General features: G+C 38.0%; 3 protein-coding genes across 3 annotated transcripts in view; 1 reads left to right on the forward strand and 2 right to left on the reverse strand.

The window, feature by feature from the left end:
• The window catches only part of Adsl (adenylosuccinate lyase), a 31683-nt gene extending 25051 nt beyond the window's left edge, over positions 1-6632 (forward strand). The window contains exons 2-6 of the mRNA XM_031981697.2: positions 3846-4049; positions 4214-4496; positions 4653-4804; positions 5025-5423; positions 5792-6632. Coding sequence (XP_031837557.1) covers positions 3846-4049; positions 4214-4496; positions 4653-4804; positions 5025-5423; positions 5792-6052 — 1299 coding nt within the window. The 3' untranslated portion in view covers positions 6053-6632. The remainder of the gene's footprint in view (positions 1-3845; positions 4050-4213; positions 4497-4652; positions 4805-5024; positions 5424-5791) is intronic.
• Ssk (smooth septate junction protein snakeskin) lies at positions 232-3051 on the reverse strand. The gene is made up of 4 exons (XM_031981811.2): positions 2888-3051; positions 1647-1853; positions 972-1091; positions 232-899 (listed from the first exon to the last, which is right to left on the reverse strand). The coding sequence occupies exons 1-4, from the start codon at positions 2936-2938 to the stop codon at positions 789-791; spliced, it is 489 nt and encodes a 162-aa protein (XP_031837671.1). The 5' UTR covers positions 2939-3051; the 3' UTR covers positions 232-788.
• C1q-VP (C1q-like venom protein) lies at positions 6155-17946 on the reverse strand. The gene is made up of 3 exons (XM_031981824.2): positions 17755-17946; positions 11284-11446; positions 6155-10517 (listed from the first exon to the last, which is right to left on the reverse strand). Coding segments are annotated over exons 1-3 (486 nt in total). The 5' UTR covers positions 17757-17946; the 3' UTR covers positions 6155-10196.
• Between the last annotated feature and the right edge of the window lie 554 nt (positions 17947-18500).

Consider the following 18500-nt stretch of genomic DNA (forward strand, 5'->3'; position numbering starts at 1 on the left):
AAAGATTGGGAATTGATACGGTACTTCAATTAATTCGACGGTATACGAATTGAAGTTTTAATCCCCTGGAAATGCGTTCAAGAAACTTTTCCTGTTAAAGATAACAAGATGCAGTTATTAAATAGTAATTATATATTTATTATCATATAAAAGTTCATTATGGTTTCCTACATTGTATAGGAAAGTAGTACAAAAGTACATAAGTACAAAATATTTGATGGCGTTAAATGTGTCATTCGATAGTGTCATCAATACTTCATACGCGTTCGCTGAGTTTAACTTACTTAAAATGAATATTCTTTGACTGTGAACGTTGCCATGTTCCAGAATTATTTCGAAATGATATTTAGACTATCGAGATGATAAGCTAATGTTTTATTGTCTACCGTGAGGAAAGTTTGCTACATTGCCGGTTAAAAAATGATTAAATCGTTCGATGATTCATTCGATGATTCAATGTTCAAAATCTGATACAGTTTAGCGAATCTTATTTCGCCATTTTGCTTCGTTTCACTGCCCTTTATGAATTTGTGATATTTCTGTACGCGTGGGTTGCGAAACAGTTTTTGTGAATGATGAACTAAATTGTAGAACGTGATAATAAACGATCATAGTTATCGAATAAATAATTTCCAAAATTCTTCCTTCTGATTCATTTTATATTTGAATCGCCTCTCTTGGGAAGATAGAACGAGAGCTTCGAAACTGTTACTCCTGCGAATGATACAGGTGATCAATTAAAATCGATTGATTAGATCATCTAATTAAGTGTTAGGAATAATAGAAATCTATTCTAGTATGTCGTCACGATGTTTTACGAAGTGCAGGAAGCTCAGTATCAAGTCGACGAGGTACGCTGCGCCCTCGATCACGCACAAGGATCCAACAGCTAATCCAACCTGAAAAATAGAAATGTTAATTAGAACATATTTTAATCGATCAATACAAAAACACATTGCTTATCACTTTACCTGTTTCTGCTGAACGATCGTGTCGAATTTGTGTTCCGGAAGGTAACCGTGCCAATAATGAAGCGCAGTTCCGCCAACAGCGATGAACATAAAAGTTCCAACGAAGTTCATTATGATTTCCTACGAGAACGTTTCCTCCAAATTAATATACGGTGAAATATTTATAACACTAGAACTACCGAGCATTTAGTACGATTAATATGCAATTCCTATAAAAATTATAACAATAGATTATTTTTAGTTTCGTCAGACATTATAGCACTGAAACTATTTATTTTAAAAATCATTTCGTATATTCAATGCGTCGAAGATATCAATAATTGCTAAAAAAAATCGAAACCAGTCATTTTAACTGGTACGGTAGTTCCAGTGTTAAAGGATGCTTGAACTCGTCCGAATTAACCCTTTGCATTCGAGAGGTGCACCACTTGATTTCATACAGTAAAACTATAAAATTTGATATTTAATATTATACTTCGTATAATGCATCAGTTTGAGAAATATTGAAATAAAATAGCTCTGTTCCTCAATGTACGTGATTTCTCTTCAACTTAGTTTCACAAAATATCGTCTTTATCTCATCAGAAAATTTTAAAATATTTCTAACGAAAAACTTCCGAGTGCAAAGGGTTAATACGAGAACAATTGGTACAAAAGTTTGAACAATAAACTTACGACAAGCGTTCTCTTATGGTACGAGCTCCCAAAGCAGTAGGTAATTAAAACGACGCTGGTGTAAATGAAAAATCCGACCAGCACTCCGGACGCGACGATTTCCGCGTCCGGATTTTTATCCTCGTTCAAGTTCCATGTTCCGCCAACACCGAGGAACTCTCCTTGGTATCCTGTTCGGTAGAGTATCAGGATTATAAGGTTTATAACCTGGAACAACAAGAGTACACGAGTCAAATCGATGGAATTCGAACCTTTACAACATCATTATGAACAATGAAGTGTGTCGGTTATATTTTGACGTTGTTCGACGTCGCTCGGACGTTCGATTTTTCAACTGTCCTAGATTCTTAAGGAAAAGTTTGCCCCGGTAAAGTAGTACACTCGTATCGCAATACTATAAATCAGAAAGGGCGTTATATCGTTCGGCAAACAAGGTTCCTTATCGTGCGCCGATAAGGACCGAAATGAATCATAGAACCGCGCGACGAATGCTTCTTGAATGAGTCCGGTTGTGATGATTTGTCAGGTGTGTTGCTTTTATTCACGAAACTGCCGCCATTGTCCGAGAATTCGATCGCGCGATCGATTTCGTTCCTCTCGTTGCTGTCGATCATCGTTTGAAACGAGGATAGATCGAGCAACGACAAAAGTGCTCCGTTTCGAGTTACTTATCCGAATGAATCTATGAATCGAATAAATCTGGATATAAACATTCATCCGTGAATCGTGCAATAATTGACTCCGTGATCGTTTAGGTTAACCTTAATCGTAACTATTTATATCGTGCTATCGTCGGAAGATAACTTGGTTTCACTGACACTACAATTACGATCGCGAGGAAAAATATCTTTAGAAAAATATCCGTATATTTCGATAAGACTGATAACGCGTTATATCGATTTTATATGTTCGAGTTGATCCCACTGTAATCCAGCATTTCGTGTAACCGCGCACAAGCTACCGGAGCGAAAGAAAATCGAAATTCAATGACTGGAATATTTCCCGATGCTTATATACCGTCGCTGATATATTTAATTATACAACAATTGTGCAAAAATGTTGAACAAGCGTTTAGATTTGTTTGGAACGATCCTTCCGGTGGAGATTCTGTCACGTATCACTGAACTTCAAATAGTTATGGTCCGAGCGCAAAATTCTGCGTTATTTCGTTGATAATCACAAAATTGTCCTTATTGAATCGTTCGAATTTTGTTAGTTAAACAATAGAAGAGGCTCCTCACCAACTTGAGAACTTTTATCACTATACCCGCGACAGTCTCTAGGGACACCATGTTCGGACGCCGGAAATCGGACTTTTTCACGGTGAAAACGTGCACGATAGAATGAAGCTCGTAACGTGGAGGATGCCTACGAACCAGTACCAAGCCCTCGTTATCTAATCTGATGATACAGCGTACGTCGAAAGAGGGATAAGAAGTACAGAAAGCACCTGCACATCTATTCTATTATCGCGAGCGATAATTCGAGCCGATGCCATACCGCGTTTATCGTAAACCGCTTCCTCAACGGTTCATTCTTCATGATTTATTCGGCATTTTTTATGGTGATCGAGATCTAATGATCTGAAGGGTCACCGGATGATGATACTTGCTGAACGACCTAAATAAGTCAGTGGCAAATATTAATCTTGGAAGAATAATCGAGAACTTAGAAATTGATGTACAATAGAAATATTTGTGGAACTATTTTTCATAACGATATTATAACAAGTTACCTGGCATTAAATATATTGTAGATAATTCTGCGAAGTTGCAGTTATAGGCAAAATTTGGAGGAACGATTTGATTAAACCTGAGACAAGAAAATTGCATGACTCTTTAGTATGACTATGATTTGAATTATTGGAGTATTATTAGTGTAATTCCATGTTGTTCGGATGAGTTAATCTGTTGCTTCGTAATTGGACTATTAACAGCACTCGAGATAGTTTTGTAATCTATCAGCAACTGCAACTGATTTTTATAGTATCCCTAGCGAAAATGAAGAATGCTGTAACATTTTTTAGATCTTTCATTTTCCTCCTTAGTAGAAAATTTGGATGCGTGAAGAATCTAATAATTATAGGGTAGTTTCTTTAAGATTCATTAAAATATCTAATATTATTCCTGGTGCAATATTGGAGACTACAGGGTTCAAAGGGTTAAAATCTGAGGAATTAACTGTAGAAAACTATTTCAGCAACTCGGTTTGGACATCACGGCCGAGCAGATCGCCGAAATGGAGGATCACATAGACGACATCGATTTCGAAGCCGTCGCGAAAGAAGAGAGGCTGACCAGACACGACGTTATGGCTCACATACACGTGTTCGGGAACCAGTGCCCGAAAGCTGCTCCCATTATCCATTTAGGCGCAACCAGTTGTTACGTTGGAGACAATACGGTAAAACCGATTTAATCGTGCGACATGAAACGTCTAATTTCCGATGAACTATAAGTTAATCCTAAATAATTTCTCCATCCTCTCAATAATCCGTCTTTTCACGCTACGCGACCTAATTACTACATTTCACGTCCAGTGTGTAATTCTAATATCTTCTTTGCAAGGATTTAATTATATTACGCAGTGGGTTCGACTTACTCCTGCCAAGAGTAGCGAACTGCATGTCGAGGCTCGCAACGTTTGCAATGGAGTACCGCGACGTCCCAACGCTGGGTTTCACTCATCTTCAGCCGGCCCAACTGACGACTGTCGGCAAACGAGCCACCCTGTGGCTCCACGAGCTCATGATGGACGAAAGAGCCATGCGACGAGCTAGGGACGATCTCAAGTTCCGCGGAGTGAAAGGCACCACTGGCACCCAGGCGTCTTTTCTTCAGTTATTCAATGGCAAGCATATGCACCGTGCTTTCGAAATGTTTAATCGTTTACTGCAGAATTTAGAAAATAAGGAAATCGGATATCTTTGTGCATTGATCAATCGACAGATTATCATTCGACTGCGTATTTAGCTTAATCTTGACAGATTTCATTGAATACCTTTAGGAGACGGAGAAAAGGTGAAGAAACTGGATCAATTAGTAACCGGGATGGCTGGCTTCGAGAAAACTTACCCAGTGGTCGGGCAAACTTATACTAGAAAAGTCGACGTCGAGTGCCTGAATGTTCTCAGCTCTTTAGGCGCGACAATACATAAAGTGAGTGAATATAAAGTAAAGTTGGACTAGGTTAAAGTGCATGACCTGAGCTTGAATTTCGTGTGCGATTGAGGAAGCGTTGGATTAAATAAATTCGAAGTTAACTCATTTTCGAGGTGTTTGTTTGGAGGTTTGAATTTGAAGTTCGTATGTCTGGAGACAAGTTGGTGTATATAATTGATTGCAAACGATAATTATACTTTGCTATTTAAATCCATAGATATGCAGCGACATTAGGCTTCTAGCTTCCATGAAGGAAGTCGAGGAGCCATTCGAGAGCACGCAGATAGGTTCCAGCGCCATGCCATACAAGAGGAATCCTATGCGGTCTGAACGGTGTTGCAGCATAGCCCGGCATTTGATGATTCTAGTGAACAATGCGTTGCAAACCGCGGCGACACAATGGATGGAAAGGACGCTGGACGATTCGGCGAATAGGAGGATCACGCTGGCAGAAGGGTTTTTATCGGCAGATGTGATTCTGATGATCCTCCATAATATCACAGACGGTCTCGTTGTCAATCGCAAGGTTATCGAGAGACACGTGGCTCAAGAACTGCCTTTCATGGCGTCGGAGAATATAATAATGGCGATGGTGAAGGCTGGTGGCGATAGACAGGTAATGTTCACGAGATTCGAAGTATTTTGTCGAGTAATTTAGAAATAATTCTATAGAATAATTTATAAGTGATTATTTCGAAAGGTTTCATCGAAATTTCGTTAGTAAGTCAAAGTTAATCACCTACCTGCGTATTGTAGAGACATTGATCGACGTATGCGTAACAATAGTTGGGAATGTTTTTAGATCTATAGATCTACGTATTCTTTTTCGCGAAAATCTTATCTATAAGCTTATCGATTCAAACGTAGCAATACATTAAAGAGATTGAAAGTAAAAGTTTTAACTCTGCACTCGGTTTGCCATTTGACTTGTAGACCCTTTTTCCAGAAAGATTCTCAATTGATTAATACTAATGATTGCAACAGGTGTGCCACGAGAAGATACGAGTATTATCCCAAGAAGCCGCTGCGAAAGTGAAGCAACACGGTCGTGACAACGATCTGGTCGAGAGGATCAGGAACGATCCTTATTTCAAGCCGATCCACGATAAACTCGACGATCTCCTCGATCCATTGACGTTTATCGGCCGTGCACCCGATCAAGTAGTCGATTTCGTGACAGAAGTGAATCAGGTGGTGGAACAGTACAAAGGAAAACTTGAGACTCCCGTGGAGCTGAACAATTGATCGAAACATTCCGTGAATGACGAACTTCTTCCTCCAGGATACGGGGGAATGTACTCAAGAAAACATACGAAATAACCGTTTGATCATGAAATAGAGAAGTAATGCGATTAATACAAGATTATTTTATAAGCTTCACACAAACCAAAAAGAAATAAAGGGAAAAAAACTAAATAAACGAAGGAGAAAAGAGAAATGTAATAGAACGCACTGTTTTGCAGCCGCGTGCACGCTTCTTCGACACGCTCGAACGTTTCTCGTCTGTTGTTTTTCATTTTATTGCTTTCGTTTTGCTCGTTTTGTCGTGTTCTTCTCGCTTTTGCGTCCTTTTGTTTCGCTCGGTGTTTTTGTTTTGATCGACTTCTCTCGACGACGTAACCGCTGTGATAGCGAGCGCACCGTGAAAGAACGGAGTTGGACGGACATGGCGGAACGCGGCGTCCCGGAGGAAACAGTAATCACGGTATTTACATGTTGGAGACGAATTGTCAGAGTGGCGGAGAGAGTTCAGCAGAGAGAAAGAAAAAATAGAGAAGGTAGAGCAGAATGCTGGAAAAGAAAGACAGAAACGTAGGAGCCGATCGTTTTATTTTTTTAAACACAGACACCAGACGCGGTAACAGTTGCTTGTACCGCCATTAATTCGGCCTCTGGCACGTTGACAGTTACGACGTTTAGAAAAATTCTCACTGGTCCGTTTCGAACCTGACAGTTTTTTCTTTTTTCTACTGACACATGTTCATCAGAGAAAGATTCATGTTTATTAATACCTCACAGTAAACCTTTGATCTTTTTCCCAATGGAAATCGTACGTAAATGCCACATCGGTCAACGTATCAATTGTGTTTTCGTTAAAAATCAGACTTTCACTTAACCCCGTCAGACCTGAATGTTCATAAACTATTTAATCAAAATATTTCCTCGCTTTTTGTCGTTGCACGCTTAAAATTCAAGTTTATCCGATAAGAAACCTACGGAATGGTTTTAGCGTCAACGGTCGATAAACCAGGTTCCTGTTACTCCGTTTTTACTTGACCGATAATTCCCGAATTTATTTTGAAACAACGAAATTATTGTGAATTGTACTGCACGTTAGGTCTGAAGGGGTTGAAGTTGTTCCGCGTTCGCGGGCAAATTTGAGAAATCGGCGGAGCAACTGCCACGTTTCACAGAAACAGCTAAAAATGTAAACGTTTAACCTGATACAGGAAACAATTGGCTGTTTGAGAGTAGAAACAGTTTTATAGCACTTGAGAATCACAGCACGAGGGAGAGAAATAGTCAGAGATTGTGTTCGCGTCGTTCTTTCGTGAGACAGCGTGGATCGAGTGGACGATAGCTGCGGAGGACTAGATTAGAAAGGGAGAACAGAAATGAGAACGAAAGTAAGAACAGATTTTTCCGCGCGAGAGTGACAGAAACTTCCATTGTTGTCACGCGTTGGTACGAGCACAATTCTCTCAGCGTGTGAAAGATTATATACAACGTTATGAGAGAGATTGTCACAGAAATTTCGAGAGAAAGCGGATAGAAAGGGGAGAAGAGAGAAAAAGAGGAGAATGAGATTCGCAGCTGTCGACGAAAGGGAGACGAAGTTTTTGCAGAGACAGTCGAAAGAATAGTGAAACGATAAGATTGACCAACAGATGGGAATAAAAAGAGAGCGAAGTTTAGTAACGTTTTTGAAAAGAAAGAAGAGAAAAGGTATATCTTATGTAAAAGTAAAATGCACAGCATTATTAGAGCATTCAATTTCCTAATCGTATCGATAAGAAGACTAGAGGAGACGTCGCGTTTCCCGCGGCGTGTATTTAACAGATTAAGAATGAAATTTGCGTTTTCGAAGGAGGAAGTGAAGAAAATGATAGAGTAGAATACAGAATTATAGAAGAGACGGAGATGTAGACAGAGACGAAGCTAAGAAAAGAGACAGAGTATAGATGGAAGACGAAAACGGGAATTTTTACAAGTATGTACAGAGTTTGCGGAACTAATGAGTGAGATGTCTGCACAGAGAGTAAACAGCTAATAGAGTAGAAGAGTAGACTGAAAATGAAGAACAGAAGATTCAGAGATGAAAAGAATTGAAGAGAAAAGATTGAAAATACTAGAGAAAAAATATTCTGAGAGCATAGGGGAGAAGAAAAGAATTGAAGAGAAAAGATTGGAAAGTGAAAAGTAGACAAATTTTTCAACGAAATTTCAGTAGAGGGACAGAAGTAAATAGAGTCGAATGTATTTAAATAATAGTGTAGAATCAATAAATAGATGACAGTGAATGACAGTGAATGAAAGGAGAAAGAAAGTAGAGAGGAGAAAACAAGTGATAGAAATATAGAAGAATGACAGAGAATTTTGAAAGAGAGACAGAGGAAGAAGAAGAAGAAACAAAATGAAGGATGATGAAGAGAAAAGAAATATCGATATAAAATAATGTAGAAAGTAATAGGTAGAAAAATAAAATAAGAATTGAGTAAAAGTACAATAAAGTAAAAAAATAAGTAAAGTCACCAGAAGATTGGCGTGCAGGAATTTGAATGTGAGAGTTGTAGAAAACAGAATAGAGAGACTAGAATAGGCAAATGAAGAAATAGTGAAAGAAGAACGGAGACATAGAGTAACAAGGAAGTAGAAGAAAATTGAGTAAAGAAGAAGGAATCTGAACTAGAGAAAAATTTACAAAGGTAGTTCAGAAATAGATCGCAAAAGACAAAAGTAGAGAAGTAGAGAAGACAAAAGAATAAGAATGAACGGAAGAGAACGAAGAATTTTTCAAACAATTAATATTTACTTAATGTAGAATCAGAAAATAGCACCTAGAAGTGTGAATAATAGATACACAGTAACGCAATAAATTTCAGGTACTTCAACACATTGGAGTAAAAAAATGAAGAAACAAAAGAATTCTATTAAAAGTTTCAGGAAGCAATTAGAGATGAAATGAGTAAAAAGGAGAAAGCTTGTAATGAAAGAAAATAAAATACCAGGGAGAAAGAGAGAGTAGACTAGTCGCAGGAAGCATATAATTACAGTGTGGCGAGAGAAAGTACGAAAATAAGAGACAAAAGTGTGCAAGGCGAGGAAAGCTTGGAAGCCTCGAAGAAGAAGAAGAAAAAGAAGAAAGATAGGTAAATATTTGCTTCCTTAAAATTTCGGTCTATAATAATATTTCATGGCAACTTCAGCAAATTTTGAGATCGTAATACTGACAGGTATTCATAAGGGAGACGTACAAGTAACTGTAAATATGAAATAATTAGAAAGTAATTAGAAACGAGTAGAAATAAATAGCGTAGGTACAGAGGCAAGGTATCAGAGAGAATAAACGAATAGGAAGGAAGATAGAAAGAGAGAAAGACAATCTTACGAAGGAGAAAAGATTAAAGCAAAAAAATAGTATATAAGAATTGAAGGATTTGTACACACGTTTAGAATACGAAGGTATATGTACAATGAAAATACACCGGAAGGAGAAAGTGTACATAGAGACAGAGAAGATAAGGGGAGAAGAGAGAACAGGAAAGAATAGAGAAGAAAGCTCACGAATTCCGAGTTCAAGGTAGAAACGAGAGATTTCGAGAGAGAAAGAGAGAGAATGAAGGTAAAAGGGCTATCACAAAGCGTTAGGTTCGCGGAGAAGATTGAAACCGCTCTGATCGATCATTTTCCAATTCAGAACTCGTACAATTTCCGATAACAATCACTACGAGCGATCCCGTTTGGCAAGTGGACGATAAAAGAAAATAATGTATCATCAATTCGCAGTTTGATCAAATATCAATCGAACATCGAGTTCTCTCCATTTTGCACTCTTCAGCATCAGGTCGATATCAGGTAACCATGATAAAATATATACCAAGATCGTCAGTAATCAGCCTTCAACAAATAACAACGAACATCTTTCACAATAAACTATGGACCAAACAAACAATGAAAATGCTGATTACCGAAGCGAAGGTGTTTTTCTCCTTATCAAGGATTTTTAGTTCACGTTGAGTCCCGATCGATTGAAATGAATTTTCGGATCGAATGTCCTATGGATCTTTAGCTTTTCGAATATTCCCGATTGTTCAACGCGATTTTTCGGAACGGTCTCCGATCTTGAGGAAACGGTTGTCTCTTCAGAGGTTCAACGATTCGATTCGAGTTACTTCTTGGCGATTCGATACCCGGAGAACGTGGCGTTGTCGTTTATTTTCCCGGAATCAACGAAAACGGCGATCTGATCTCCGGCCTCGAGTTCCAGCAGGATCAAATTGGCGCCTCCGCCTGGACCGGCGCCGACCACCGGCTGCCAGCTGTCGGAGTTGTTCAGTTTCTTTTTCAGCGTGAGCTGCAGATCGGTGCTGCCGTAACCGGCGAAGCTGAACTGATACAGCCCGGGACAGTGGGTCGTGAAGATCCCGGTCTGCGCGACGTAGCCTACGCCTTTGTCGACCAGCGTCTCGGCAAGGACTACTCTGGCGAGCTATCCAACAGAATTATTCCTTTGTTTATTTCATCGTTAACATTCTATCGTGATTACTGTTTCCATCGTTAGCACTGTTAGAATAAGTGACAAATGGAATTGAAACGATTCAAATATAAAAATTCCTTCGTTAACACGTTGACTGCTTCAAAATTGCTTAACACTAGAACTACCGAGCATTTAATACGATTAATATGCAATTCCCATAAAAATTGTAACAATAGATTCAGTTTATTCAGACATTCATTGTAGTACTCAAATGAAACTATTTATTTTCAAAATCATTTTGAATATTCAATGCTTCGAAGATATCAATAATTAATAAACAAAAGAATCGGAACCAGTCATTTTGACTGGTAGTTCTAGTGTTAAATACAATTACAATAAGAAAACTGATATCGAATAGAAATACTTTGTAACACAGACAGCTAGATGATAGTGTAACACTGTGATAATGAGTCATTAATAATTATTTCTACCATTTGCCTTTGTTACGAAAGAATATGTATCATTACACGAAACGTTCGAAGTTCTCGTGGCAGTCAACGCGTTAACGATCATGAATGGAACATAAAGTCTAACTTCACTTTCATGTTTTCAAATGTTAATATAAAACGTTTAGAAATTTGTGAAAGAAAAGTATTTAGCGTTACTGTTCAAAGTGTTCGACTTTGCTGTAGTACGTAGGAATTTACGAATTCCGGAACATCGAACGCATTTCCGCGATGTTTGAGAATGATGAGTTGCGTTTGGAAGGAAAACTCACGTCGACGGAAGCTTGAGTAGCAGAGAAAGCGACAACGCCGGCACAGTCAGCAGCTGTCGCTAATTTCAAAGACCCGACGGTGGTGATACCGGGCCTTGGAGGGTCTGGTACCGCTGCCTCCGCCAAAATGGCTGCCATTAATAACAGCACCGACCACACCACCCTGAAAAGACAATTTGTTCTCATGAAAACCTATTCGAATTCTACACTTCATAACAATTCTGCGTTAATAGTAGCGTAATTCATTAACTAGAATTATACTCGTAAAAACCGCACGTTTCTTTTACCAAAAGTAATATATTCATTTATTCCATTACTCGTAAAAACCAGTAATTGAAGCGTTATCGTTTTACCGTTTACTACGTAACTCGCGTGACGCATACTACGTCAATTATTCATTTGAAAAACAAATTTTAATGGGTTGAGAGCATAGTTAGAACGAATATTCCACGAAAATGTTATATAATCACAGTTCATTTGTAATTTGCGAAGTATAGAGTCAAACGATTGAATTATTCGTAATATTGTCTTCTAATAATATTTGTTTGTCTTCCATTCAGATTGTTATTAACTGGTTGCAACAATGAGAGAACGCGTTCATGGTTTCCAGGCGCTGCGTTAAAAGCGAGCAATTGAGTCACCGCGTTGGCACAGTTAAAGCAGAAAAATAAATCGGTGTCCCGTTCTTATGTAAGAGGTCAGGTAGGCGGCCGAGTATTTTTATAATTTCATCTCGCTGATTTTTCCGTTCGAATCGCGTTAAATCACCGCTCTGACCATTCCCGGCAAAGTTCAGCCCGGTTTGCGACTTTCACTGCTCGAGGCTACTTCTCTCTCGCCTGGTTCTCCTCCCGCTTCTTTTTCTCTTTCCCTCGTCACTCGGTCTTTCTTCCAGCCGAAATGCTTTCATTTTCGAATACACTTGTTCCTGCTTCACCACCAGACCCTTAACATTCTACAAACTACGTGAAATCTCGAGGAAAGTGAAAGATTTCATCGATGCTTATCCAATGTCACGTTTTTACAAATCTAATAGATACTAACTCTTTGCACTCCATAGGCGAAATATTAAAATGAAACAGCCGCTTTCTTTAATTTTTGTACGATTTCTCGTTAAATTAGTCTCATGAAATGTTGACTATATTTCGTCAGAAGGTGTGTTGGGTATTTTTAATAGAAATCTTTTGGAGTCCGAAGGGCTAAAGAAAGAAATCCAGAAATTTGAAATAAAACAACTCTATCAAACTCTCTACGAAGTGATCGTTGATAAACTATTTATTTATCAATCTAGAAGTATCGATATGTTTGTCTATTCTAAGTATTACGTTGCTACGAATATTGCAGAAAATTCATTGAAACGATATCGAAATTAAAGCCACTATGTATCTACAAGTTAACTTTAGAGATCGTTTATGTAAACATCGGTGGCACGATTGTTTCCAACGGTTCTTACATTTTGTAGAACAAAGATTGAAATAACAGTTGCGAATGAGTTCAAGTATAGGGTCAAGTATAATAATAACGCATAAAATCTACATAAAATCGTGTGGAGTGAAAGTTCACGCGAGACATTAAAAGAAAAGGGCGTGCACCGGCACGCGTTTCCGTCGGCATCCATTATTCAGCGGGCCGACTGGTATTTACCCGGTGTATTACTCTGGTCCATAGGAAGGAGTAAAAATTTTATTGCCGCTAGTCCCGCTCTGTTAATCGCATACCGGGCGCAACGAAAGCAACGAGAAGAAAAGAACGAACGAGTATTTATTCTGTCAAGCGCGATCAACCGCGCCAATCGAGCTGAACTTTCTACTTTAGGCCTGGAGAAAGTGCCTTATCGTTTCGTTGCCCTTTTTTTCTATTTTATCGAGTTTTCGTCTGGCTTCCAACGAGATCATCGGAAACTGTCGCATTCCTCTTGATTCCTTTGGAACGGGCGTAAACTTTCCTCGCGAGGAAAGTCGACGGTTCCTTTAGTGGGAGATTTAATCTAATTCCGCGATACGAGTCTGTTAATCAGAGTTCCTCATCCTAATCGCATTTAGAAATTGTAAGTGTGTATCTGTGATCGCATAAAATGATACGAGATCGTTATGAAAGTATTCTTAAGAACACAATTTTGATTAGCTTCATTTGAAAATTAAAAACGTATCTGCTATTTCTCTGTTTAACCAGTTAACTGTAGAATTTAGTTTGAAAAATCACTCATTGTGCAATAAAATCAAATAATGAAGTGTATACTCATTAAATGCAGGCCGAATGCACTTAAAATATATCCTAACGAAAAACTAAAGCGAAACGAATAAGAATTATATGTTTGCCTCAAAAAATAAATAGTCATTGAAAAAGTTAGCACCATTAAGAGTTTTAAGATGACGTGTATACTCGTCAAACACAGTTAACTGGTTAATGTGTACGTGGGAATATATTGGAATTGAAAATGTTTAAAGTTACAAGTAAAGTTTTCGTTCAATGCGCTTTTTATCGTTCCATAAGGTATTTACTTTTAGAAAGTAAACCGAGCAACGAGATCGATGATGATCGATGGACGCCTGCCGATGATTAATAAGCGTGTTAATAGGTTGGTCTAAAGTTCAGAAATAACCGGGACGGTAAGAATAACCGGTGTAATGTACTTTTAACCCCTGAATCGCATTTCGTTGTGCAAGATAAAATCAGAAGTCCTTTCACTTTCACGGGCTTCAAGGCGAGGATCTCACGTGTGACACGTTTCTGTCGCCCACGGTAAGAATAACGGTAATAATCGTGATAATTCGTAATTATGAAATACACCTCGACGGTATCGTTTTACGTTCGAAGAATAAACGATCGTATCCTACTCGGTAATTATAATTATTACTAAAACTCCAATTATTCTCCACCTTATGATTAAGCTAATTATTATAATTATTAGTGTAATCGGCTAAGCTAGCTTAAATTACAACGTTCGTTCGAAAGTAGCAATTTGAAGTTTAGAGACACTTATAGTCGAACGAATGAGAATCATCGAAACCTTTTGTCTTCTGAGACAAAGGTTTCAAGCTTTATGTTCTCCGACAGATTTAGCCTGTGCGAAAAAACAGAAGGCTATTGTTGAATGATGAAATCAACCCGGAAGAAACGGCAGTTACGTCCGCCATTTTTATCGTCGTTCTGGGAAACGATCTTGGCCGATTTGAGGAAAAATCAGTTAACCCGTGGCTTCTAAAGAAATATCATGACCAGTTGTACAATTAAAAATACGAACGAGTCATTCGAAATATATATAACGACCTAATACATCATTTAGACGTTTAAGTAACCGGGTAATTAGTTCGTAATGGATTCGTGTCAATATATCGTTCATAATGAATTTATAAACTACTAACCATGAAACTAATAACGCTCATAAATATATAGTATTCTCTAGAAATGAATTTCAACGCCTCATAAAACTGCAATCAAGTCAATTTTAATTGGTCCCTCTTACGCCGTGCGTTTTTAAGAATTCCTTATTCATTGAATAACTTTTTACAAATAATTATCATTTCAATATCTCCCCTATGCAAATCAGAAGATATTTTCCTTCGCGTGCGAGGCATATATCAGCGACTTTCTGAATTAACAACGGCCAGTATTATTCAGCATTACTCATCGATATGTTTAACGCTCTTTTTTTCTGGTAAGTCGTGTTTCTCGAAAAACCAGTTGAAATTGAATGTACTGCCTACACGGACGCGTGCTCGTGACACGTAAACGCACTCGGTGCATACTACGATCGAATCTATCGATGCTGATAAGCGAAACTTGGCTCGATGATTTACATAATAACTGCGAGACGGCGTACGAGCATAATGGTGTTCACCTTATGCAACGTCTGCATCCTAACGCAATATTCAGTGTGATCCACTTATCGTTGAATATCATTTAACGAGATCAGACGTCGTAATGCGTCGACGGTCTGAGAAGTAGGTATTTATACTGCATCATCCGAATTGTTCGTGCGATGATGTTCCCGTTGTCTTTATTCGACGAAACGAGACACGTAACCGACGAACGTTGCTCGTGGAAAAATGTTATTTCATCCTGCACCAGTTGTTCGTTTGCTTTTTTAATGAATATTCATGAGACTGTTATTATAAGACAGCGAATTTTTATGCTAATGAAGAATCTTCGCGTTATTTTGTTGGAGATAAGGATTATTTTGTTTCTTATAATACAGGATTTTCTTCTGTGAGAAATTATAGGAAAGTTGAAAATGAAATAAAGATTTTATTCAATGTTGTGTTAAATGCAGTTTGTATTTGCGAATGTTATAGGTGCACAAAGTTTGAAATCTGGTTACCATTGATGCCATCATCGGACGCTTCATCGAAATTCTGTTGATGGAGGTATTATTTAAGCGAGTTTGAGAAACTTGAATTGATAAGCGTAAACCGCGACGTGCACGTCGGAGCATTTGCAATTATTATTCCGCGATTTGCAATTATTATTGCGCGGGTCTTGTGTACCAGGGCTGTATGAGGACAGAGGAAAGTATTTTAATTAAGAGTATCGAGTGATATATAAATGAGCGATATTTGAGTTCACAATAATAAAGTTAAATTAGAAGGGTGATAGTATTCTATTGAACCGAGGCACTGTTCACAGTTGTGATTATTGAAAAAAATGAAGAAACAGAGGACGTGAAGTAAGAAAGTATAGAGATAATTAAAGCTGCTCTACATTTCTCTCGGAATTAATTGAAATAAAATTGAAAGTAAATTGTATAGTAATTAATTCATATATAAATCGAAAGTAAAGCAGTTCATTAGTTAGAATGATTGGAATAAAACTTGAGAAGAGGTACGATACTGTGAATATCGAGCAATTGAAATAAATTATGCTAACAGAATATAATTAAACATAAAGTACGAAACAAAGAGATCTACAAGTAAATAAATGTTTCGCTAGAAACATTATTCTACTAGCAATGAAGCGATACTCATTTCCAATGAATATTAAATTTTACGATCGCAATGTATCGCATTGACCTATAACTCCGAACAAATATTCGCTAAAACATCACTTACCGCTAAAACTACCGAGCACTTCAATTGACTTTTGAAAATTTCGTTATAGAAACTCCAAGACTGCATCTGCTCAGACTTTAATTGATTTACAATTCAATCTGCGTAGTGCTAAATGAATTTCTTTAATAATTTCTTAGAGAAACATTTGTTACCTTTCTAATAATTGCAAATAGAAGACATCAGGCATGGGTCGTTTGACCCCTCTGGTAGTTTTAGTGTTAATTAGCGACAAGCGAATTACGACCCATTTGCATCGCATTCTAAACCAACTTCGCAGACTACTCTCCAATGTTAAATGCAACGAAAAACAATGGAAGATTATCACACAATATCAAACATACTACAAAATACAATTAATTATCATCCGAAACAAAAAACGTTGCATTTCCCTCGGGAAAACCATCTCAAACAGTTCAACCTAGAATAACGGTACTCCAAACTTTCAATACCATTATTTCAACGGTTCGTTCAAGCTAATCTATAATAATACAAACAAATACACCTACAAAATACATAAAACGATATCATAATTCAACAGTGGATAACATAGATCAGTTCAAAGTAGATCATCTCTTGAACTACATAAAAGAAAATTCCAATTAAAACATCAATGACACAATTCATTCGAAAATGTACAATCCCATAGAATACATAAAACGATATCATAATTCAACAGTGGATAACATAGACCAGTTCAAAGTAGACCATCTCGCGAACTGCATAAAAGAAAATTCCAATTAACCCTTTGCACTTGAGAGGTGCCTTTCACTCACGTGATTTGACCGAGCAAAATAATAAAATTCAATATTCAATATTAAATTTTATATAATGTATCGACACGTGCACCATCAAAATGAAATAGTTCTGTCAATTTATGCAAGATATTTCTTCGCGTTAGTTGCAAAAATCATTGATATTTCTTCAGAGTAATGAATATTTGTCAAGAAAAATATGCTCGAGTGCAAGGGGTTAAAACACGAATGATACTCATTTGAAAGTGTACAATCCCATAGAATACATAAAATGATATCATAATTCAACAGTGGATAACATAGATCAGTTCAAAGTAGATCATCTTGCGAACTGCATAAAAGAAACTTCCAATTAACCCTTTGCACTCGAGAGGCGCCTTTCACTCACTTGATTTGACCGAGCAAAACGATAAAACTCAAGATTCAATATTAAATTTTATATAATACATCGTGCACCATCAAAATGAAATAGTTCTGTCAATTTATGCAAGGTATTTGCGTTAGTTGCAAAAAATATTGATATTTCATCAAAATAATGAATATTTATAAAAATATTCTCGAGTGCAAAGAGTTAAAAGACGAATGATACTCATTCGAAAGTGTACAATCCCATATGATACAATAAACGAGATTACAATCGAGAACTGAACAAATGATTTAAAGGGACTCACATGATGGTAGAAAGTGGTGTGGCACTGGCGGACTTCCTGGCCGTGCTGGACACCGCGGCTGTTCGATGTTCCAGGTAAGTTGAACCAGGTGAAGTCGACGCGCGGCTTTATATTACCTTGGGCGAGCGAAGACCGCTTTGGTCTTGACGCCACCTCCCTCGGTTTCGTTTCGTTTCGTTCCTTTCCTTTCCTCGTGTCAAGTGCTGCCTCGCTTCGCGCTGCTCCCACTCCCGTCGACGTTTGTTAAGGACAGCCGAAGCAGATAGCGGACAGCCGGATTACTGGTTGTTCTATCGCGGCCTCTGATACGGCGTCGAACGGGGGCGGGGATAGAAATCTGTAGTCCCCTGATACCGGACTGCCGCTAATGAAAACCAACACCGTCTAAGAGAAATTTCAAATAATTAAACGGTGCTCGGGTGACACGAAACCCGTCACTTCGCGGCCGCGCGCAATCAAGATGAAACTTTCCGATGCGATTCGTCTTGTTGCATATCGCCTCGTAAACCGAGCCCTCTTTTTCGTTCGATCTTACTCGTCTCGTTGAGAAAATCGTGTTCCTGGTCTATTCTTTTCGAATTGTTGCGAAGACAGCCGCTTTCGTTAGAAATCTTTTAATGAATCTACGTGGCAGCTTGTAGAATGAAGGATCGTAAAGTGTATTGTTCGGTCTGATTCATGTTTCTGGAAATTTACACTGGAATTGCTTAGAATCATGTTTCCTGGGCAGATTTTTAAATATATAT

The sequence above is a fragment of the Nomia melanderi genome, chromosome 14, assembly GCF_051020985.1.
Source record: "Nomia melanderi isolate GNS246 chromosome 14, iyNomMela1, whole genome shotgun sequence".
Classification (NCBI taxonomy): Eukaryota; Metazoa; Arthropoda; class Insecta; order Hymenoptera; family Halictidae; genus Nomia; species Nomia melanderi.

Bases quoted from the DNA above. Each gene is read 5' to 3' on its own strand.
- C1q-VP (XM_031981824.2), bottom strand. The intron at 10,518-11,283 runs GTGAGTTTTCCT...TCTGTTGGATAG, and splicing joins CTACTCAAGCTTCCGTCGAC to CTCGCCAGAGTAGTCCTTGC.
- Ssk (XM_031981811.2), bottom strand. From the start codon at position 2,938: ATGGTGTCCCTAGAGACTGTCGCGGGTATAGTGATAAAAGTTCTCAAG. The intron at 1,854-2,887 runs GTGAGGAGCCTC...TTGTTGTTCCAG, and splicing joins TGATAAAAGTTCTCAAGTTG to GTTATAAACCTTATAATCCT. The intron at 1,092-1,646 runs GTAAGTTTATTG...ACGTTCTCGTAG, and splicing joins ACCATAAGAGAACGCTTGTC to GAAATCATAATGAACTTCGT.